General features: G+C 36.6%; 1 protein-coding gene and 1 pseudogene across 9 annotated transcripts in view; one reads left to right on the top strand and one right to left on the bottom strand.

The window, feature by feature from the left end:
* The window catches only part of Malrd1 (MAM and LDL receptor class A domain containing 1), a 725,534-nt gene that overhangs the window by 619,435 nt on the left and 81,383 nt on the right, over positions 1–24,716 (bottom strand). For 8 of the 9 annotated variants that reach the window (XR_015449658.1, XM_087207225.1, XM_087207223.1 and 5 more), the window contains exons 2-4: positions 20,290–20,430; positions 4,748–4,842; positions 4,497–4,658 (exon numbers count right to left, since the gene is read on the bottom strand). Coding sequence is in view for 8 of the 9 variants with exons in the window: in XM_087207223.1 (XP_087063349.1) it covers positions 4,497–4,658; positions 4,748–4,842; positions 20,290–20,430 (398 nt within the window). In the remaining variant the exon portion in view is untranslated. Of the gene's footprint in view, positions 1–4,496; positions 4,659–4,747; positions 4,843–20,289; positions 20,431–24,716 lie in introns of those variants that run through there. The other variant, XM_087207227.1, reaches the window with a different exon arrangement.
* Positions 12,293–13,913, top strand: LOC101707656 (suppressor of cytokine signaling 5-like; annotated as a pseudogene).

Below are 24,716 nucleotides of genomic sequence, written 5' to 3'. Positions count from 1 at the left end.
TACATCCTCATGCCCAATTTATTGAAGCAGCTCTGAAATTACCTTCTTGCCTTAGTCCTCACCTCATCAGAGTTTGCAACTCATATGTTTATTTGATTCTGCTAAATTACATGCTAACAGGATAGCTGAAGAAAAGTTGTAAAAATGGGCTGCCATATGAGAAGGAGAAACGTTTCTTAGGGAAAGAACTATTTCTCCAAGTGTAGAGAATTTACTAATGGATCTCTGTGCTACAAAACAAAATCCATCAGACATCATTGAATAGATTTACACAGAAAATATTTTTTCCGGGGTTCTGGTTAGGAACTGAGAAAACTGCTAAAGAAAATAGGCTCCCAGCATGATGAGAAAGAACCAGGACCCATGAAGGGCCGCGGTAGAGGCCGTGCTGATGTACAGGAATGGTGTTTCTAAGAAAAATGATACCTAACCTTCCTTGTTTCCTCCAAAACTTAGCCAAAGATTTTTTTTTCCAAACATCTGCTTCATTTTGGTAGTTTTAGGGGAAATCGTTTTTAAAAGGCAAAATGGTACCAGAAAAGAAGGAAGATCGTAAGGGAGGAAAGTGAGATTGGAGTTAGGCAACATCATAGAAGCCAGGGATGGCTTACACTGATTCACTGGTAAATGTGGGACACATTTCTCCTCCTCAGACATTGAAAAAAACATCACTTCTTAACAGAGGCGAGAGTTCAGTGCTCAGATCACTTGATTTCAATGTTTGTGGAATCTGTGGTAGTGAATGGATCACAGATATAAAACTGCTGGGGTTATGTTAGTAGCTACATGGCTATACACATAATTATATGTATTATACCAGAGTTTTCTTACCTAGCAGTATATGTCCAGTTTATTTCCCAAGCAAACCTTTGAAATTCCAAAAGATAACAGTAATTTTCCCTATCATATGCTTATATAGTAAACATTACAGAGTTAAAAGGTAAAAATGTCTCAGATTATACTTTGAAGGGATTAAATTTTTTAAATTAAGATAGCAATTGCTATTTTTATGAGGAACTTATCTTTTGTTCTTATTAATAAGGTCTATTCTTCCTAAAGAGGGTGCTGAGAACTCTCCAGTATTTCTAAATAAAGGATCAAAGAAATAAAATGGATAATGTTTAAAGTGCTGCACTTTTACAACTTAGGCAATATCATTTAGTTGAACAATCCAAACATTCAACTAAAGAGAGTAATGTGCTTAGTAACTTAGTATTCATTCCACCCTATCCATAAAACCAATGTATGAGCTTCTTTCTAAAAGAATGTGGGTGTTCATCTCAATTTGGAGCCAAGTATCTACTGTATGTTTGGCTCATTTTATTTTTTGCCTCTTTGAACATTGCAGAATAATAGTAAAATTAAGTGTTTATGTATGCAATTTGAAAAATGTGATTGCAGTTAATTAGCACTATGCAATTTCTAACATTATCAACACAATCAACAAAAGAATATTTAATGAGTCATGTGCAACAGATTTGACCAAATCTGGTAGCTATTTTTTGTTTTCTTCCATTTCCTCTAAATCTTTTTAGTGCTTTAACTTGATACAGAAAATTATTAGGACTCAGAAGCTAAGCAGTCAATATCTGAAATCAAACTCCCGTAGATCCTAGTCTGGGTGGGTTTGGGTAGGTTAGTCAACTCTTTAAAGCTCATTGTCCTATTAACAATGGGCTAAACCATCACTGTACCTCAGAGGATTTCCTTAAGGGTCAATTAGATTTTTGTCTACAAAGGGCTAAACACAATTACTTATGCAGTAAATTGCTTCAGAATTAGTAGTCATTATTCCTTACACATCTTCAGAAACCTTCTGTAATGGTGCCATCTTTGTAGCTAACATCTTTGCTTTTTTTTTTTTTTCTTGGTACCGGTGATCGGAACTCAGGTCCTTGTGCTCTCGAGGCAGGGGACGGCGCCACTGAGCTAAATCCCTGGCCCCATCATTGCTTTTTGATGTACTAGTACTTCCTTGGAAATTAATGTACTTCAACTTTATTAAAGAATGGACCTAGTATTTTACAGATGGACATGATAAAGCCCCCAGATGAGAACTAGACCCAAGGGCTTTCTCAAAAGTACATGCTAAGCTGGATCTAGATGGGAATGAAATATCTCTGTGGCTATTTCTAAAGGAAGCACATATGCATGGCATTACACTATCAAAAGTGAGCACGGAGGGAAACTTTCAAAAAAAACAAAAAAAGAATAATTATCAGAAGCTTCTAAGTTGATGAGGCAGCAGATACTGCATGGGGATATTGATTTTTTAAATCCCCACAAATGAGCCTTGCACAAAAACTCTTCAGGAACAAGATACTAGACCGTGGCAGGCTACATTGCAAGCACAGCACATTTCTGTGGCCCACCAAACAAAAGCAAATGAACATCTGTTCACTTGCTGACAGGACAGAATTGAAACGTACCTGCAGTCTTAAAAGACTGGTACGGCTAGAGTATCCCAAGAGAGTCATACAGTCCACTAATTTTTACTAAGCCTTTAAAGTAGAAGCACTGTTTTTATATCAACAATAAAGTAATTTGGGAAACAAATTAATACGGTGCACATGCATCTGCTTTCTGTGAAGCCACTGTGTATTTAAAGCACTCAAGTGAATAACCCTGCCACCTGTTATAGCTGAACACCCTGCAATTGTCAGTTTTATATTTACCTGCCGCACATAGTCACCACCTCCATAGTATTTGGGAATGGGCAGCCAAAGAAACCACTGAAGCTATTCTGGAAGGTTTAACTTACAAGATCCAGCAGCTATCAACTTTGCCCAGCATTCAAATCCTGTTACACTAATAGAGGCCTTGACCTAAAGATACACACGAGTAGATACTAAAAGGCACTAAACTTGGCAAAGACAGTTGAAGACTTTTACAATCGACACTATTTTAAAGTTTAAAAAGATGTGTAAATTATGACATAGTATATGCATGGGCAAATTTTCCTCTCAGTCATTACAGCTCATACGATCACAGGGAGAGAAGATAGCTCAGCAAATCCACTCTTTATTGTCTACGGGGTTTGGCTTGATTCCTACAAAAGCAGTCTTCATTTTATTTTGTTTCTTTTGTTGTTTTGGTGAAGAAAAGACAGGCAGACACAGGGAATTAAGAAGAGAAGGATAAGAAATACATGACAAACTTCTCTAGTGGTTAATAACAACTGAACCTTCAGGACAAATGAGATGCATGACTGGTTCTCAGGGGAATCCATTCGGTCCATGGCGCCAAAGAAACGGATACCTTCAGGGCCTAGGGGCCTACACTCTTCTCCTCGCATCCTTATCCCAGTGTTGAGAACCTTTACTGCGTTATGCCTAATGTGTCCCAAGTACCCCAAATATGTCTTTTGTAAGTACAGGATTCATCATTCACTGAAAGGTTGAGATTCCTGAATCCAAATCATTGCCTGTATTCTCTTATTTAAGTAAGAGCCAAAATCATCCCACAGGAGATGATTTGTATTCTACAGAAAATTTATAAAATAATCATATCATTCTCATAATAAACATTAAAGGAAACCAACATAGACTAAATTTGCCCACAAAGCAAGTTTAAAATTAAACTAATTAAAAATAAAATATCTTCAGTTGAAGACAGTGGCACACACCAGTAAACCTGGGACTCTGGGAGGCTGAGGAAGGAGGGTCTCAGGTTCAAGCACACCCATGGGCAACTTAGTGACTTAGCGAGACTCTCAAAATACAAAACAAAGAAAAGGGCTGGGGGTGTATTACAGCGTGAAGGCCCTGAGTTCTATCCCTAGTAAAACAAAGAAAATAATGCTTTGAAATCTTATTTTTAACTGGAAAATTTTGCTTGGCTGTCTCAAATGTTAAAATATGCAACACTTTTCTAAGAACCCTTGTAATAACCATTAGATTATAATTTCCACTATGCCTAAATTTTATTAGGCTGCATAAATAATTTGGGGTTTTATAGGCTTGCAATGGATTTAATTTTCGAAATTACTTGGGACAATAACAGGTGTATTGAACTGAGCTTAACCATGAGATGAATTTGACAATTACTCTCCTTGAGCCATGTCTGGAATTAGTATTTAAATCAAACATCCCTTTCCTCATTACCCAACCTTCTCTTTTCTCAAAAGCATAAAAAATTCTGGAAAGAAAATGATGCTTGGGAAAAAGAAATGAAAAGAAAGAGAAGGTTTAAAAAAAAGGAAAAATTAAAAAGGTTCAAGAAACTGAGGAGAGAATTATAAAGTTTTATTTTACTGATACATCAATACATCTTACAATATACTGACTTAATTTATTACATAAATTCAAAATCTTAATGTGGAAATGTCTTTTCAGACGACCAGCCCTACCAATTTTCCTGGGACAGTCCACGTGTAGCATTTGGAAATCGCAGGAAAGTCCCTGGCCAACTAAGCTGGCCACTTTATTTCTAATTTGTCTGTACTGGAAATCTGGTTCCTATTCATTTACCTTCCAAACAGAGTCGAACATGCATACCTGAAATCCCTGTGAGCTCTGGATTTTGATGACAGTTCTCTGCCACTGATTTGGGAGACCGGCTGTGTTTTGCCATAAATGCCGAATAGGATCACCACATGGAGTCTGAAGATCCGCCATCAACCTGCCAGCGATGTGGCTTACAAAGTAATAAAACGTAATCTGTGAAAAATAATTAGCATCCAAACAATTACAATAAAGCAATCTCCAAATATGACAGAGTATTTAAACTGCTGGTAGCATTCAAATACCTGGCAAACATGTGGGTCATTAGTGGAGAGGAAGACTCTGCTTCTTAGGGCTGAGGAAGTAGAATTCACTCTGCACACCAGTGAGAGGAAGTGGGCTGTGAGAAACGAGAGGCAGCAGGTTAAGTCGAAAGTCACCACTGGCGAACTGACTCAGCCTACCAGGGTGATTCCAGCCCACACCCACAGTAGGTCAGTGTAACACTTTTTTAAGAATAAAAAGTTAATCTGGAGTGGGGGCATAAATCTGTGATCCCAGAACTCTGGGAAGCTTAGCCAGAAGGGATGGAAATTTAAACCCAGTCTGGGTAACTTAGCAAGACCTTGTCTCAAAATTAAAAACAAAAAAATTACAAAGGGCTCAGTATGCATCTCAGTGTGAAGGCCTGGGTCCTGTGTTCAATCACAGTGTAGGGGGGAAAAAAAATGAAAACATGCTGTTTGTCTTATTAAATGGTCCAATAGTCTTACTTTTTATATTGCCTGGTGAGATAATTAACTGTGATTATACATCATTATGGGCCACAGTCCACAATCCAGTTAATCATATCTGACATAGAAAGTGACAACTCTGCAAAAATGGTATCCAGGGAAAACATTATACTGGGATTGCCTACCACAGTAAGCATTTCAATGAAGAATTCAAAAGAGATCATTATTTCATGTGCTTTTGTTTCAAAAACTTTGGGTCGAGTAGTCCCAGTGTTTTCCAGAAATGTGAGAAACACCCCAAGTCCTTATGTTCTCTTGCTGCAGTACAGATTATGTCAGTGATTGCTATTATTTAGAAGCTTGTAAAATAAATGTTGTGCGTTCCCTAGGCTTCTGTAGATCCCCTGTAATGTTTATAAGGATTATAGCACATAATCGGGAACCATTACAATCTGTTTTCTGCTACTGTTTGGTGCATTCTGATGTCAAGAGGAATGAGAAACATGATGATGATGATTATAATGACAGGTCTATCCAAGTTATTCGGTGGCATTTTAAAGTCAGATTGGAAATCAAATCTAATTATCCTGCCATTGAAAAATTTAATAATAAAACTATAAAACTTAACTTCTTTCCTATTCTTATTGCGCTCTAATTAAGCAGAAAACAGTGGCATTATTCTGCTTAAACATATAGTCAGAGGCATAACTGAAATCATTCTCTAGACTTATTATATAAACACAATTAAATGAAGACCTGGTATCATGGTGATACAAGTGGACAATCATTAGTTGATCTTGTGGCAGGTAAACAAATGTTAAGCAAGTAAATAATCAAATATGCATAATGAGCCAAAAGGATATATTATTTTGGGACTTAAATAATATTGTTAGCAGTACAAATGGTAATAGCATTCAACAGGCCTTAAATTGTTGTTTATAAATAATTAGCTACTAAAAGCATCCATGAAATATGTAGGATAAAATTCCACTTGTCAAGAAAATTAATCATGTTTATTAAAAATGTTCATTCTTAAAATCCGATCTGATATATTGAGTTTTTAAATAATAAAGTAGCACTTGAAATAGTATTTTTCAAGTCATACAAGAATAAATTATTTAAATATTTAAGAAGAACATTTTATTACAAGTATAAACTATGTCATTAGGCATGCATTATGATACCATAAACTATTCTGTACTTTGTCAACTATTAAATACAATTTAATCTTCAAGTTATAGTAGAAAGTAAAGTTTCACATTTGGAATCAGTGAGAGATTCTTTGACATCTGCCCTAATAATAAATGATTTTCTTTTCATGAGAAAAATGTATTCAAAACATACTAATACCAGTGTCTGCTTTCTGTCTTTGCTTCGAACTTAGTGACATCAGCAAGATTTTTTTGATTGATTTTGTTTGCAGTGTTGCTCCACTTAACCCTACATTCATAGCATGAGTACAGGAGTTACAGATAGAGATGTTTCTCAGACAGCAGTGTCACCTTACAGAAAGTTCTCTCATTTTCCAGAGGACACTAGTCATCACTTTCATTTATAAGACAAAGAAGTAGATTTTCGGCAGCATGACTCATCTATCATTGAGAAGAAACTATATGAGCTCTTAGATAACAAAAACTGTACTCAATACTCGCTTTATACATCCTTCTTACTCCTTGAAGCAGCCTAGTAATACATCTGTCCTATACATTCATCATCACGATTTCTACCATCACCATCACCATTACTATCATTACCATCTGTTAATCTCTACACCATACCCATTTCAGTTTGTCTAACTGGCTCATTAAGTCCCATTGTATACCTGCATCTGTAAAAGCACGTGCATAAATACATAGCAAATCTTTAAAGTAGACATCTTAAATGATCTTATGATAAAATGTTATTAAAATAACAAAACAAAAACATGATTTCATGAAAAATTCCTTAAATGTTTATGCTAGAGGGACTTGGAAAATATTTTCTCTCAGTAACTGGATAAATATTGGAGTAAAATCCCAACATAAACCATGTTGGATGACACACAAAAGGAGTACATAAAATATGAAAGCAACAAAAATCATGAATCAGGTTTTGCCAGTTAAATCCAAAAACCTTGGTAATGAACTTCCCCAACTCTGATCCTCGAGAAAGATAAGAATTTTCACTTTCATTTCACTCTACTATTGATAAGCAGCCTTGCATTTCCTCCATTTCCCAAATTCTGAGAGATTAATGGGACTGAATCTGAGTAGGAGAAACATAACTCCTATTACATTGTAACCAGTTAGCTCAAAGGAACTCCAAGAAGGAATTGTAACAGTGAGATAACATAAGTTATCAAGAACACCTCCAAAAAAATCTAGCTCCAGGAATGGATCACCATAACAATGTTCAAGGCGTGGGGCAAGGTTAAAGTATCAAGTTTATAAAAATGAAAAATATCTATTCATCCTTGACAGAAATATGGCTCACCTCAGACAATATAGAGAATAGTCTTCAAAACTCCTTGATGCTTTAATTTTTGTCTCTTTAATAAATTCTGTTTCCATCAAATCTTGTTTTATTCTCATATTTCTCATTAAACCAACAAGGTCTATACACCAGAAACTATTTGTGAAAATGCCTTTTAAAGGATACCCTCAAATACTAATTGCTTATAATTTTGACAGCAAATGCTATATGAATGCTGTTGTATCACCTTATATATGGCTTCAGTGACAAGTAGAGTCACTTTATAAGCTCATGAAACATATAATAAAACATGAAGGTGATAATGGAAATCACAAAGATGTCTGAAAATTTTCTCCACTATAAAAGCAATTTTAAAATGACAAAAATAGTCCGAATCAACTTTTCCATGGCTCTGAAGAGGAATCAAATGTTATAGCAATGTGGAGTGCTTCCAGTCAAGAACTATCTGAATCTCAGTTTTTCAAATGTGTGTTTTATGTATCTTAGCTTGACCTCTTCTCATTGTCTACTGTCTAGCTCCACAGTAACTTCAAAAAAAATCTCAATCTGCATTCCTATACATGCTGGTAGCCACAGAATAAGTTAAAGGGAGCTAAAGCTTTGCCAAAGCCTCATTCCCATTTATCTGTCGTAATCTGACACTGTCTGAAACTGACCATTACAGCAGCTCTCTCAGTACAAAAATCTTTCTTATATATAAAGGATTTATCAAAAACAAGTGGCAAGTGTCCTCACTTTATACTTGCCTCAAGAGTATGTAACATTTGGGGAAAACAACAGACTACTAATAAAATTCATGGGACAGAGATGTCAATAGAAGCTCTGAAAGTTCCATTATAATCCTCAAATTCTAAAAAGACATGTGCACGTGTGAGACTGTGTACAGTCTGGAAAGCTTCTAAACACTCTTCTCAAGCTAACCCTGAGGCTCTATGAAAGCTGGAAATAAAGACAGAGGCAGGATTATCAGCTGGCTGGGTAAGTGTTGAAGGTGCAGCCGACATGCACACAAGAAAGCCCAGGCAAGCGCTGAGATATTTCTTGGTTCTAGATTACTATGATCTGAATGTGATGTGCCCTTCCCAAAACCTATGTTAAAACCTAATCAGCATAAGCTTGAAAGAGATGGGGATTCGAAAAATGTGTAAATTAGGAGAACAGAATCCTCATGAATGGGAAAGGCTTTCCACAAAGAGCTGCCCTTCTGTTCCACCATATGAAGAAGCAGAGAGAAAGTGCTGTTCACAGAAGTTGGCTTTCACTAGGTGCCAACCATACGGCTGCCTCGATCTTGGTCTTTCTAGCCGCTGGAGCTCTGAGAAAGAAGATCAGTTGTTCATAAGCCAATCAGCCCATGACCCAGCAGTCTGAAGTGACTAAGACACAGGCATGTAAGGAACTCTCTCTTCAGTCATTAAGCCAACCAACTAGAGGATTCAGTGGCCAGATAGAGACTACAGAATTAGTTCAGGAAAGTCACTGAATAAAAACAAACAGTAATGACAACAAACTTGGGTGAGGATAGAGGGATGTAAGATTTCCAGATTTGTTATATTTATTGCAGTATGATATACATTATTTTATAGGCCCAAAATTTTAATGTGAAAAACAAAGAAATTAAATATAGTCCATATAAAGGGAAAAGAAATATACATCAACAGAAAGCATCTTTGAGGATAGTCAGACTTATAAGACAAAAAACTTAAATCAACTATCACAACATTTTCAAAGAGAGGAGAATCCATGTCTAAAGGATAAAAAAATATAAAATCAGATATCCAATAAAATAAAGAAATCTTTTGCAAATAGGAAGGGAATCTAAAGAAAGACAGAGGAGAAAAAAAAGGGAAGAGAAATGGAAATAAAAACAATTATAGATTATAATACCCCACAATGATATAATTATTACTAATAAATGTGTACAAGTATGAATAAAAGTTTTTAAATTAGAAAAATAAGCAAATAAAAAATAGAGAAAAATAGAATTTCTTTAATTAAGTTTATTGGTGCATTTTAGGTATAATGATCAGATTCATCACAGGAAATCTGTACCTGTACACGACATATCTTGGTTCTTTTTACCATTCCCCTCCCTTCAATCCCTCCACTCCTCCTTACTTACAGAAGCTTTGTTTCCATTTTTTCCTTCTTTTCTCATTTTTGTTCTTTCCCTTCCTTCCTTTCCCCCACCCCCCTCCCTACTTCCCTTCCCATTTGAACGTTTTCTTTCTGTCTCACAATATCTATTATACATTTTGGTCCTCGATTTCACTTCCAGTTTCTCACATCAGAGAATGTGGTTTTTACATGTGTACAATTTATTTTATGTAATAATATGATCTCTGAGCCAGGCATGGTGGTGCAAACCTGTAATCCCAGCACTCAGGAGGCTGAGGCAGGAGGATCGCCAAGAGTTCAAGGCCAGTCTAGGCTACATAGTGAGTTCAGGACCAGCCTGAACTACAAAGGGAGACCCTGCCTCAAAAAATCAAAAACCAAAAAAGGAAAGAATATGGTCTCAAGATGCATTTATTTAGCTATAAATGTCTCAAGTTTTTCACTAAAAATACATAGTCAATAAATTTATTATAATTGATTATATATAAGATAATTATAATTCAATGTTGACTGACACAAAATATATAGATATAATTTTTAGTAAAAAGCAGGAAATTGGACAATAGAGTCACATAAGATCAAAAATTTTGTATACTCATGTTAAGTTGGTATTAATCCAACCTAGGTCACTATAAATGAGGATGTTAAATATGATCTCTAGGACAACTACTAATAAAATAGTTAAGAAATATAAAATTCAGTAAAATATGACAAGGAAATTAATATGATGCACAAGAAGATATTCATTTAGCACAACAGGTGGCAGTAATGAAGGAATAGAGAACAAAAAAGACATCATACAGAAAATAAATAGCAAAAAGGTATAAATTATATCTTAGTAATTTATGTTGCATGTAAAATAAATTAAATTCTCCAATTGAAATTCAGAGATAAAAATCATACACAACATTATGCTACCTGTGAAAGGTAATCTCTTTTTGGTACTAGGGATCAATTTCAGGACCTTGAACTTGCGAGTCAGGTGGAGGTGGCACCACTGAGCTAAATCCCTGGCTCATGCAAAAGGTAATGTTAAGATTCAACTTTCTAAAAAGACTAAAAATGTTACAAATGACATCCCATACAAACATTAACCAAAATGGAGTTGGAGCAGCTCTATAAAATTCAGAAAAAAATAAGATTTTAAGATGAATAAAATGTCACTAGAAAGGTCTTTTTATAATGATAAAATGATCAATTACTCAAGAAGATGGTAGTGGAGCCCTCTAGTCATTACTTAGGCAAGGAATAAATGAAAAGGCATCCAGATTGGAAACCAAGAGTGAAACAATTTCTATCTGTAGATAATATGGATGGATGGAGATATATATATATATATATATATATATATATCAAGAAACCACCAAAAATAAAAAATAAAAACAAGTAACACTAAAAAACAAGAAGGTTGATAAGTTTGTAAGGTACAAGACCACTAAACAAAAATCAGTTGCATTCTTATATAGTCACAACAAACAATGCAAAAGTGAAATTAAGAAAACAATCTCATTTACAATAGCCTCAAACAGAATATTGAAGAATGAATTCACCAAAAGAAAAGCAAAATTTGTACAATGAAAGCCACAAAACAATACTGAAAGAAATTAAAGAAAACTTAAATACAAAGACATCATGTGTAACAGTTAGAAGGCTTAACATTGTGAATATAGTAATAGTCATTACACTGATCTATACCTTCAACACATTTTTTTCTCAAAATTCCAACCACTATTTTTGCAGAATTGACAACTTGTTCCTAAAATTTATATGTAGATAAAACCTACAACAGCTCAAAAATATCGTGGAAAAGAACAAAATTATACTACTCACACTTCCCTAGTCAGTTCTTTTCAAAACATGTGACAAAGCTGCACTAATCAAAACAGTGATGTACTAGCAACCTATAAGCAAAAAGAATCATGCACTAGAACTGAGAGTTCAGAAATAAACTGATACATCAGTAGCCAGCTGACTTTTGACCAGGTACTAAGACAATTCAATGAAGACAAAATAATCTTTGGTGCTCAGAAATAGCTGCATACAAAAGAAAGTAGATACTTCACATCATATACTAAAATTAGCTAAAAATCTCAATATACGGTATTAACTCTAAGAAGAAATAATAGGCATAAATTTGTGACCTTGGATTAGGCACAATTGTTTAGATATGACACCTAAGAGAAACAAAATAAATGCTGTAAAGAGTGAATAAACAAAAAAATGGATGGATAAGTGGGTTGATATATAAAGAGAGATAATAAATAAATTTGACTTCATCAATATTACACAAGCTAGAGTGGGAGAGGCAAGTGCCTTTAATTATAGATCCAGGGGGCTGGGGCAGGGGAAAGAGTGAAGGGGGGCGGGGGGAGCAGTGGAGGACAGGATGGACCCAGATGGGCCGGCCGGGAAGAGGACTAGGACCCGAGGCCGAGCCCCTCATCGTGGGAGCTGGTGCACAGTGGGCTCCAAGGTGTTTTGGAGAATTGCTTTTCTAGTCAGAGGAAGATCTTTTAATTAGTGGATAAAGTGGGGGAAATGTAGAATACTTTCAAAAACAGATGTCAGAATCTCTTCGGTCAGGAGGGAGAAGGAAGCCATAGGGAAAACGTGGACATGAACTCCATGGGGTGTTTGTCTACCAGAGAGAAAAACATCAGGCTGGTAGACTCCACCTGGCATCCCTTAGGAGCAAATGTTGCCTTGCAGCTGAGATGAAGTCCGCCAAAGAATTCTTCAAGGAGAAGGGAAAACTCTGCCACCGAAATCCCTCGAATTGTTGAAAGAAGCATGGAGAAGGATAATGATTCATGTGTCACCCTAGGAACAAGACTCACACGAAGAGATTCCCACTCTCAACATGGCCCGTGGGGTAGGCGGAAAACGCATTCCTGTTCCACAGAGACCCAGAGTTCTTCGGATTCTGATAGAGTTTGGTAGAGCTCGAAGTGGGTTGCAAAGGCCAGAGAGGTGCTGTGGAGTGAGCTTAGCACACGACAGGGACAGTGTCTCCAGCAGAACTGCTGGGAGCCACTCTCTGAGACAGAGGCTGCAGGACACTGGGCTTGTGATTCCCACGAGAACTTGCAGCAAGCAGTCGAAGCCCCTCTTTTCCAAAAAAAAAGAAAAATACATCTTTCTGAATTGATGCTCAAGAAATGCCCTTTTCCTGCTGCCTCGGATTTAGCCCAAAAATGGCATTTGATTAAATAGCAAACAGCTCCGGTGAGTCCACATTCAACCTTTTTTGATACATTTGATCTCTCCGTGGTTTCTACAGAAGATGAAGAAGACAGACTGAGAGAGAAGATGGCTTAGTATTGAAGAAGGGGTGGATCCCCCTCCCAGTGCACAAATACATACATTTGAAGCTACTGCACAGGTCAATCCCTTCTATAAACTGGGACCAAAGTCAGCTCCTGGAATGACAGCGATGAGTGGGGACAGCTCTGCAGTTCCACGGGCTACTTGTGACTCAGAAGAGGACACAAGCACCCTGTGTTTGCAGTCTCGGAGGCAGAAGCAGCACCAGGTGTCTGGAGACAGCCATGCTCATGTTAGCAGACAGGGAGCTCAGCAAGTCCATACACAGGCTGATGACATAGACTTCCTTGTGCTGGATTTGCTTCAGCTTACAGGGAATCCCTGTTACTGAGGAGTGATGGATCGCCATGAAGCAGAAGCCCTTCTGGAAGGGAAACCTGAAGGCACATTTTTGCTCAGGGACTCTGCACAAGAGGGATACCTCTTCTCTGTGAGATTCCGCCGCTACAACAGATCTCTGCATGCCCGAATTGAACAGCAGAATCACAACTTCAGTTTTGCTGCCCACGACCCATGGTGTTTCACTTTTCCACTGAAACAGGACTTCTAGAACATTATAAAGACCCCAGCTCTTGCACGGTTTTTGAACCATTGCTTTCTATATCTCTGAATAAGACCTTTCCTTTAATCTTGCAGTTCATCTGCCATGCAGTCATCTGCAGGTGCACTACCTACAATGGAATTGATGGGCTCCCTCTACCATCAATGTTACAGGATTTTTTTTAAAGGAGTATCATTATAAACAAAAGGTTAGAGTTTGCTGTTAGAACGAGAACCAGTCAAGGCAAAGGAAACTCTTGTGTCCCCAAAGGGCATTAACTAGGCTTGCTTTCATGTGCTTTCATGTGCATCAGCACACCTCTGAGAAGCACAGTATCAGTGCTAGGTTTTCTCACACAGTCTGCAAATTTAGTTATTAGTCTCCGTCAGATGCAGTCTGCTGTTAGTTAGACAAACGTGGTGTCTACTGAAGCAACAGGTGTTTAATAAAGCTATGAAAACATTTGCCGGTTTAGCTAACAGTTTGGTTTTCAATGGCTGTAGTAACTGAGTGAGGCAACTCCAGGACATGTGCTAGGAAAGATTCTTTCTTCTCTCTTCTCTTCACCCTCCCTCCTCCCTCCCTCCATTTCTTGGTCCACTTCCATTCTGCAAAAGATCTACCTCCCTGTTAATAAAGCTAAGTCTTATAAAAATAAATCCAAGCTTCATTTACTGAAATTTCTCATGTTAAAAACAATATAGATGCTCCCAAGACACACTGGCAAAACACGCACATTCACACACATTTTTATTCTTGTATGAGGTTTTATTCACAGTATGAGGTTTTAAATGGTGCTTGGGCCATGAGGATGGTGGAGATTTTAGTCTTCATATATAACTGTAAGTTTAGGTTTGTATGTCCCTATCACTAGATTGAAAGTTAAGTGGGGAAAATAAATGTTCTTCTTCACCGTTATATCCTCCGGTGCTAGAATAGTGTGTGGAGAAAGGCAGATGCTCACTCAATAAGTTTTTTGAAATAAGAAATATAGAAAAGACTAAATGAACATTCATTTTTACCTGATTTTAAATAAATACATTCAGAGTACAAAGGCTGAAAATGGGTGATCTAGAAAATGATAATGTGGGATTATTTTCTCCATCTTTAGTCTTTTATTGAGTGTTCCTTTAAAAAACATCCAACTCTGTCTAAACAATAGACTGTTTACTATCAAGGCATGGATTGTGGCTCTAGCGCCCTCGAGAAAGAGCAGCCCATAACAGATTAAAAGCTGCTCCTCTTCACTGGAACGAAAGCCCAAATAATGAACATTCAGACTACATTAAAGAAAAATCTAAAGACTCAGACTTTCGAGCCCTTAAAGATAAGCAAAAGAAGTATATTTATTTTTAAAGGAATAGACATTTGGAGGAAGGAGTCAAAGTAGGTTAGATTCCTGCAGACTTTGTCCTGAGCTTGGGATGCGGCTGCAGCTGGTGTGTGTAAAGCTACAGCGCTGCTAGGAAGGTGGCTGGCTGGAAACCAGACAGGAAAGCCAGAACAACCAGGTGTAGCATAAAAAAAGAATTCCAGAAAGAAGAAAGCCAGACCAGGGGTGCCCCATATTCTATGAGCAAACACTGCCTAAGGTCTGGCTCAATGTGAGACATGCACATGCAGGGAACACCTCTGAAAGAACTGAATGCATGATTAGACCACTGCCCACTACAAACAAGATAGGGTTTGCAACTTGACTCTATGCAAGTTAATCACCTGTTTAAACAAATCATACTACTCTCTGAAAACAACATTCCTGAGTACAGAATCCAGAGTTTTTACAACAACAATGTTCATAATGTCAAGGATAAAATCAAAAATTCAAGGCAATGGGGAAAAAAAAATCAACAGAGGCAACTCTAAGATGAAACAAATAAGTACTGCTTTATAATTCAGCACAGTGAGGTAAGAGAATTAGGCTTATGTTTTGGTTTGTGTCTAGAAGTCCCTCTAAAGCCTCATGGAGTCATAGGTGGGGTTCTTCAGAGGTGGCTGAATCTAGTGTTTGTGACACTGGGATTAAGGGTGTGTGACTGCTAAATCAATACACTGATTGGTTTGGCACCACGCTAATCCCAGTGGCCTAGATAGAGGATAAAAGGAGCAGAAAGAAACTGCTCTGGTCCCTTGCTTGCCTCCTTCTGCTGTCTTCTGCCTGCCATGAACTGTTTCTCCTGTGTGATCCCTGTCTGCCTCACCACCCTGCCTTGGAGCCAGCCAGTTATGGACTGAAACCTCTACAAACTGTGAGATAGATAAACCCTTCTCCTTTCAACTTTGGGTATTGGGTATTTTGTCTCAGCGAGGAGAAAAGTAACTAAGACAGGTTACAATGTATAAGAAACATGAATTTTACCAGAGGAAATTCAAATTATGAAAATACACACTTTGGTCTTTTTAAAAAAAAATCACTAAATGGTTTTATAAGGATAATGTAGATGACAAAAAAAAAGAATCAAAGAAATTGAAATTGCCCAATCTTACAATCAGAGAAAATAAATTCAAAATATACGCTGGTATCTCATCTAACAATGTGTCACAGTATAAGAAGCAAAGAAATGCAAGAATAGGGCAGGAATAATATCTAAATAAATGAGGGCAGAATACTGCCCCAAAACATCAAAAAACATTCATTCGGATTTGAGAAGCTTGGGTAACTCAAGTAGGATAAATTTTTAAATTACATGCTGAAAACCAAAGATAGAGCTCAAATCTTCACCACATCAAAGATGTATTACATACAGCAAAACAACAATTTAATACTACGGATATCACATCAGAAACTAGGGAGGCAGGGGATAGTGGAATAATACTGTTAAAGCTCTAAAATGAACAAATATTCTATATCTTGTGAGAATGAAGGCAAAATAAAAACATGTCTGGAGAAGGAAAACTAGCATAATTTATCACCAGAGAACTAGACAAAATACAGTTAAGGAAATTCTTCAGGCTGAAGAGAAATGATACCAGAGACAAACTCAGATAATTAGACAGAATGAAGACTATTTCAAATAATCAGTATGACATAAGGCTATTTTATTTTTAATATTGTTTAAAACAAAAATTGCATTGATTTATAGGATTTATTATCTATATAGGTTGTAAATATAAGGGATGTGATTACTATAGAACAAAATTAACATGCTGAGTGCTGTTAAACAGTGTGTATATTTCATAATATGATATGTGGATTTTAGGTCTAATGTAATAATCAGAATATCAAAAGCTCTAATATTTCCAGTTGAAAGTGATTTTGAATAACAACCTGGCATAAAGAGAAATATCAGCTGTACAAATTATTTTGATATTTGATACCCTATATATTTTAGATTTCAAGTGAACTGTATATCTGAGAAATATTATCATCTTTAACATCAACTGAACTCCAGAAATATCTAAAAGTCTTATATCCTTATTCCCTTTTTTAAAATAGTCAAACTATTATCCTACATACTGAAGAGACACATTTGAATTTGCAATATTATTGAGTTGCAATATTATTTTACCCAGATGCAGTCACCAGGCATGGTACCCCATGCCTGCAATCCCAGCATTCAGGGAGACAGAAGCAGAAGGATTGTGAATCTGAGCTCAGTTTACATAATTTAAAGACAGTGAGACCCTGCCTTGAAATTTTAAAAATTTAAAAAGGGCCATGGATATAGCTCAGTGCAAAGCCCCTATCCACAAAGTTCAATCCACAGTACCAAAAAAAAGTTACACACTTTTAAAAATCAATATTACACTTTATTCTCTCAGCCCCTGAGCTTTACTGGATTTCAAGTACTGACAAGAATGATGTTTTTTAATGTCCTAATAGATTTTCAAACTTAGATCAGAAACCTCCAAGCATTGATTACATAATGAAAAATCTTATTTTGGAGGACTAGCAAATATTTCAAAAATAAATTAATCAAAAATACTTACTAATACTTAGGAAATAAGGATTCTGAAATGGAGACAAGATATTAAGACCATTTTTCAATAAATAGTTCCAAATAGCTACTACTTAAAGCCAGAGCATTTCCTGAAATATATTACTAGACAATACCCATAATTTAATAGCATTTGCAAAAGATATATCTATAACAGGCATTTAAGTTTATTTATCAAAGATGAATGTTTTTATAAAATTATATTTATAAAAGACTACTGTTAAAAATCACCTTCCTTCAATTGCTAATGCCAGTCAATAATCTGTCTCTTTTCCCCAGGGACCTTTTATTGTTATTAACCCATTTTACAGCTGAGGAAACAGACCACACAACTATCTGTTTGAGAGGACCAAGATTTGAATCCATCTAGTCCAACTCCAGAGATTTTAAACCAACCCACATAATATGATTAAATGATGCATGTCTGCATAATATCTCATTTTATACAAATTGCATTCAATCTCTCTCGACTGGTTTACCAAAACATAAGCACAGGAAAATGAGAGGAAGTCAAAAGGAAAGAGAAGCACAATGGCAGAGCTTCTGAGGTTGTCTAATGCCAAGGACAGCGGAGACAAGCAAGAGCACTAGAATAAGTCATAAGAGAGAAAAGAGGAGGAATTCTGTGTATGAAAAAGGGTACGGTGAACAATGCATGCTGGGAAAGACTTCTCCGGAACACAAGGGAGAAACCGCGAGGAGATGCACAGAATCAACAGTTTGCAGAAAACTACAATGGCTAACAGTCGGGAGCAAAGTTCAGTACCATCATCTCACTTAACTAACATACCTTCCTGGGTTGCAGTTAGTGGGTGGTCCACTTTGTGAAACTGGTTTCTTTTGGGGATAAACTTGGCTTATTCCTGACAATTATTACAAATTCTGAGCAAAAGTATATTTGCATCAAAGATAAAATATATCTTGTGTGTATGCAAGTTAAAGACTACAACAGTAAAGTTACTCAGCAATGAACTGAGCCTTTTTTGAGTGACAGATATTCTATAAGCCTCACCAACAATGTCATGTAGCTCTTAAAACAACTCACTCCTATAAACCAGCATCATTATTCCCCTTAAATTTAGCAAAATAAGAATCAATGAAGTAAATTTTGCAAGAACTTAGAACCAAAGAGTGACAAACCCAAGATTTACTCCACATGTGTAATATTCACGTAAACATTTCCAAATCAATACCACGTGCCTAATCATTTCCTTGCTTTACATTACTCCCAGGACAATAGCCATATTTCAGTATTTCACTGCATTTATCTCAAGGAAGCATCACTCTCTTAAAAATAAGCAGTCTTGGTTATTCCAGAGATACAGATGGAAACAACACTGAGATTCCACCTCACCCCAGAAAGAATGGCTGCTATGAAGAAATCAACCAATAACAAATGCTGGCGGGGGTGTGGGGAGAAAGGAACCCTTTCTATTGTTGGTGGGAGTGCAGACTGGTGCGACCACTGTGGAAATCAGTACGGAGATACCTCGAAGAACTAGGACCAGAGGTCCCATTTGACCCAGCTATTCCCCTACTAGGTATCTTCCCAAAAGAATTAAAAGAATCATACCACAGTGATACATGTGCACCCATGTTCATAGCGGCACAGTTTGTAATAGCTAAAGCTTAGAAGCAGCCCAAGTGCCCATCAACTGGAAACTGTATAAAGAAGATGTCGTTTTTTTATAAAATGGAGTACTACTCAGCCATAAACAAGAAACTAGAGCTATTTATAGCTAAATGGATGCATATAGAGACCACACTCTTAAGTGAAATAAATAGAACACACATGTGTAAATACCAAATAGTTTCCTTAGTGTGAGAAACTGAAAGTGTAAATAAGGATTAAAATGATTAAAATGAATAATTGATAATTTGAAATAGGAAGAAAACATGCAAAGGGGTAGGGGAAATGGGAGGGGAAGGGGAAAGGAAAGAAGGGAATGGAATTAATATCAGAAAAGGAAAAAATGGAAACAAAGTCTTTGTAAATAGGGAAGGGAGCACAGGAAATGGGGAAAAAATAAGAACCAACATGCAGCACGTACAGGTACAAGCATCCAATGATAAATGTAAGCGAACTCTATACCTAAAAGGTACTAATAAAAGAATTTAAGCAAAAAATTAATTAATAAATTAACCAGCCTTTATGCCACAGCATTACCTTCCTTCATATTGAGTGGAACCTTACCAGAGAAGGGCAGACATGGACTGATGTTCCACTCACGCATACAAATCAATCACTTGGTACAAATTTTGAGTGACTGAAGTTCATTAGTTAATAAATGAGAGGAATGCAAGCCTGACCCCCTTAGAACTTTGTAGTCAGGCTGATTAAACAAGTGCTCCTAGACAGAACTGAAATCAGCCCAAGGAAAGCAAAGAAATCTGACTGCCTAATTAATCTATGTCACATTACCATGATTACATGTTACAGCTTTCAGGGTCAAAAGAACTAGAAAAATGCCAATTGGTATCTAGATAGGCCTGTTGGGGTCTGAGGAACCCAATTATGGGAATCGGATGTGATATTTTAGAATCTGCAATACTTGAAAAATGATGAAAGAATACATAAAAGTAGATATTGTATTTATTAATATGCAAACATCAGACAGGATTCTACTTTCCTAATCAAATACCTAGGACCAAAACAAAAAAAAATGGAATGAATAAATGAAAACCCAACAGAAGGGAAAAGGAAATAACCGCAGAGCACTTACCAGACACATCCCCATTGTGATCATGGAATGGAGGGGACAGACCAGTCATCCCGTTTCTTTTCATCCAGCCCAGTTGCAGGCTTTGATCTTGTTCCATTCCACAGAGCCCATCCTCAAAATCACACCTTTCATAGCCAGAGCCTAACGAGAAAACAAAAACAGGATTAGTTTTCAGCATCTCATTTTGGCTTCTTCAGAAATAAGACAGTAGAAGAAAAAGAAAGGTCAGCAACAAATGACAAACACAGATTAACACAAGGATCATTTTCCACTATTCTAAGTTCTTACTGCAAAGCTTTGTTACATACAACATTCTCATAAATTCCACGCAGAAAAAGCTCTGTTCAAACACAAAAAATGTTACACGGGATGACCGGGGACCTGATTGGGATATGGACTCCTATTAACTGCATGCCTTCACTAAACTTCAACCACAACAAGGCCTTCTCTTAACTTACAGGTTTAGAATAACAACATCCGATCTCCCTCAAATAACCCCTAGGCAGATCTAACAACACTAGGTGTGAAAAAATACTTCACGACTCGTAAGCACTATGGAAAATAAGGCATTATTAAAGTTACATTTTCAACTCAACATTGATCTTCCTGCCATCCTGCCGCACCAGAATCTTAGGTCTGGGAGACAAACCACAGATACTACTCAAACTCAGCCATCCATGGGATAAATCCCTGAACTGGAGCATAAAACCTCCCTGTTGAATCTCCCCATTGGGGAAAAGCTTGATGCTTTTTTCACAACAGAAGCATTTTTATTTTGTTTTGTTTTTTCTGGATACAGTTGACACTAGAAGCTTTGGATAAGCAGAGGATTTGAGCACCTGGTTGTTCCCAATCACTAACCAGGCATGCTTTACCCCATCACCCTACATCTGCAAACGTCACATTCTAAAAATAGGCATTCTCAACTGCACATAGCCGCTGCCTTAATCCCAGGCCTTGGCAACTATGGAAGATTGCCTTCAGACCAGTTTGGTTTTTGCTGGCTAACTGAATTAGCCTTAGTAGACGTAAAAGTGCCAACTAATAGAGGTGCCTAGCAGCCCAGCCATGCAAATGCAATTTTTATTTAATCATCTTTTCTGACAAAATATTATTTTACAAAAATATCATCTCTGGCGCATTTTTTTTTGATCATGAAAATTGAAAGCTGATTTGGAAGTGTCACTTTTAGACAACACTGACTAAGCCTGCTTCATTACTGATGGTCTATTTTATTAATTTTATTCTTAAATTTCTTATTTTACAAGGTTTTGCCAACTCTGTAATAAGAATCCCCATTGTTAAAATTTATTAAGGTAACTTGTTCTGTGCTAGGCATTCCACAAGCAGTAATTTATTGCTTATAACACCACGAAGCAAGCATTTCCTTCCATTTTAAACGTGAGGAATATTAGACAATATCTAACAGCTATTAAGTAACTTGTGCAAAAAAGAACAATTAGTGTTAAGTTTAGAAGTCAATTTTATTTTAACTGTAAAAATGCAGCTCCTAAAGCTCTGTGGTGGGCCTGATTTCCAATCCTCTGTCTCATTTTTATCAGTATACAATTAAAGATCTATCAGAGATTCTAGCCAGCCTAAGGAAACTAGTGTTTATAGAGTTGACATCATTCCATCCAAAAGCAAAAGAATTATATTAGTGTATGAATCACACTACGGTCATACCATGGTTAGTATGGAATCATACTATACTAATTTGCAAGTTCCATAAAGCTTTGAAATATTTAAGAGTAGCTGGGATAGCCTAATTATTTTATATCCCCTAGTTATCCTTGGAATCTGAGTGAACAACAAAAAAAAATGACATCACACAGTCACTTTTATGTGTCTGTCTCACACACACACAGTCATGTAATACACAGCCAAGTTTAATGAAGGATATAGAGATATGCAGTAGGCTATAATACCTAGATCTGTGTAAGTACACTCTTGTGATGCTCATGTAATGATGAAATGGTCTAATAATGCATTTATAAGAACGTGTCCCTGTCATTAAGCAGTGCGTGACTGTGGTTTTTGTGGGTTATTCGAATGGTTATGATTGATTATGCCTGTATTTACATGAATACAATCATTTTCAAGTTTTATTTTAATTCCCAGTAATTTTATAAGGATCTCTGATCACAAAATATTCTGAATTATTTTATCAGCATATTTCAACAGTTACATGTATAAAATGTATACACACTCTGCATTAGGTCACAAACATATATACTAAGAAATTACTGTGCAACACAAGTACTTAGTTTATCTCTGTGTGCAATGTTCTTTGCTCTCTTTAATACACAGGGAAAAAAAATACACGGGGCAGTGACGATGATTTCTGGAAGTGTTAAAACCTGAAAAACCAGCTAAATAAAACATTTTTTCTCCGAATAATCTCAACAGGGGTTCTTTTTGTTATAAAATGAATCTAATCAGCACACATTTCCAACTAACTTTGTTTTAAGAAGCAATCTTAAACTGCTGAAATATCCAAAGATACAGTGGGAATTTTTCTATACATTCATTTTTCCCCACTGTAGAACTGCACTTTCTAAATCATCTGAATAATCTTCCTTGGCTCGCTTTTTAATTTCGTATGCCACATATCCACATTCAAATCTGAAACTATTTGCCATGATAAAATCGTCTCCATATAGATTAGTGCCACTAGAGCCATTGGTATGGACTGACATACAGATGGTGTTATCACTAGGGTCCGAGTTCCTGTGGTTTTTTCAAACTGCCAAAAACCATCATTTTGGTTTCAGTTTTATGATCCCTAAGGTCAAGCCTCTGTAGTCAAAGAGGGACGAAGCCTCCACGTTGTGTTTTGAAGTGTGCTTGGAAGGCACAATTATCTCCTCATTGGCTTCTACAGTGCCAGACTCTCCTGTTAAAGAATCACCGAAAAATCTCTCACAGATTCAATCTTACATGACACAGGAGAAAGAAAAATATTAAATGATATCCCAAAGTACCACTTGCTTGGGGCATGCTTCTGAGGAAATGGAAAGGAATAAAGTTTTAACTTTGGTAACGGGGAAAACTCAGATAATCCAGAACCCAAAGGGAACTTGGGAATCTACAGTCTGGACAAATGATCACAGCATGAAGTGCTTAGAAGTCAGTACATGATGTGAGAACTAGGAAAAAAAAAATAGAAATGGGAGGCATAAACATTGAAAGCAAACTCTGAAACATTCAAGAAAATATTGAAAGCAAAGCACATTTATTTCAGTTTTGCCTGGGCCCAAATTAATAATGCACACATCTCTTTCTCCTAAAAGTTCCATGAGGCACAGTTGTAGTGCTTCCATAACAATGAATTTAAGCTTTTTATACTAGGCAACATATACAGAATATAAAATGTACCATTTTCATCATATAGTACAGCATTCTGTGATATTTACTATATTCATATTGTTACTCAACCATTCATTACTGCAGATAGCTAAGTTAGTTACAAATTATTATAAGGCAGTTGGATAAAGTTGGGCCCTTGGCATAGAAAAACAACTGAGGCACGGTCACTGATTAGCATTATAAAAGGAGAGAAAGTGCCGCACCCATCTATTTCCCCTTGGGATGAGTAACACTGATGGATATTCTAACAAGGCGTCAATCTCCCTAGTCCATTTCCTTTCCAGAAATTCCTTGTTCATTCCATGTAGGCTTGCTACATGACTACCTTCCCCATTTGATCTCCATTTAATCATTAACTAAGTGACTCTACTTGTAATCTTATTGATCATGGTTTTGTCCCACCTCATGCCCACCTTGTAATTTTCCATTGGATCTTATAGTTTTATCCCACTTTGTACCTGCCTCACCTCTTGGCTTGGCCCTATAAAACACATTTGAAAAGTGGGGTTGGTGAGCAGCCCATTTTCTGATCCCCCTTCTGTATCTCTTAGACAGAAGCTATGTTTCTCTCAATAAATTTTTCCTACTCTTAACCTCCACTCTTTCTAGAATTCATTCTTTGATTTTAGACAACACAATTATTTTTGCTTATTTGGGTTACTTGCTGCCCCATATCACCAACACCACCATCCATATTCAAATGCTTTTCATCTCACACAAATGAAACATTTCACCCCTTAAACAATACTTGCTCTTGGGTGATGTGGTTACTTTACTATCATGTCTTCAAGGTTGACCTACGTTGTAGCATATATCAACATTACGTTCCTTTTTGAGGCTAAGATATGTGTATGTGTATTTATATGTATATATGTGTAGGTACACACACATCTCACATGTTGTATATCCATGGACACAGGTATTTTTAGCTTTGAGCTGTTATGAATAATGCTACTGTGAACATCCCTGAACAAATATCTGTTAAATTTCCTACTACCATTTATTTATACATGTAAATAAAATTGCTGAATCACATGGTAATTCTAATTTTTTAAGGA

Source organism: Heterocephalus glaber, unplaced genomic scaffold (assembly GCF_053883595.1).
Source record: "Heterocephalus glaber isolate CG9 unplaced genomic scaffold, H.glaber_assembly_v1.0 deba00000768, whole genome shotgun sequence".
In the NCBI taxonomy this organism is placed as follows: domain Eukaryota; kingdom Metazoa; phylum Chordata; class Mammalia; order Rodentia; family Bathyergidae; genus Heterocephalus; species Heterocephalus glaber.
The sequence above is the reverse complement of the archived record's forward strand: the minus strand, read 5'-3'. Positions and strand labels throughout refer to the sequence as shown.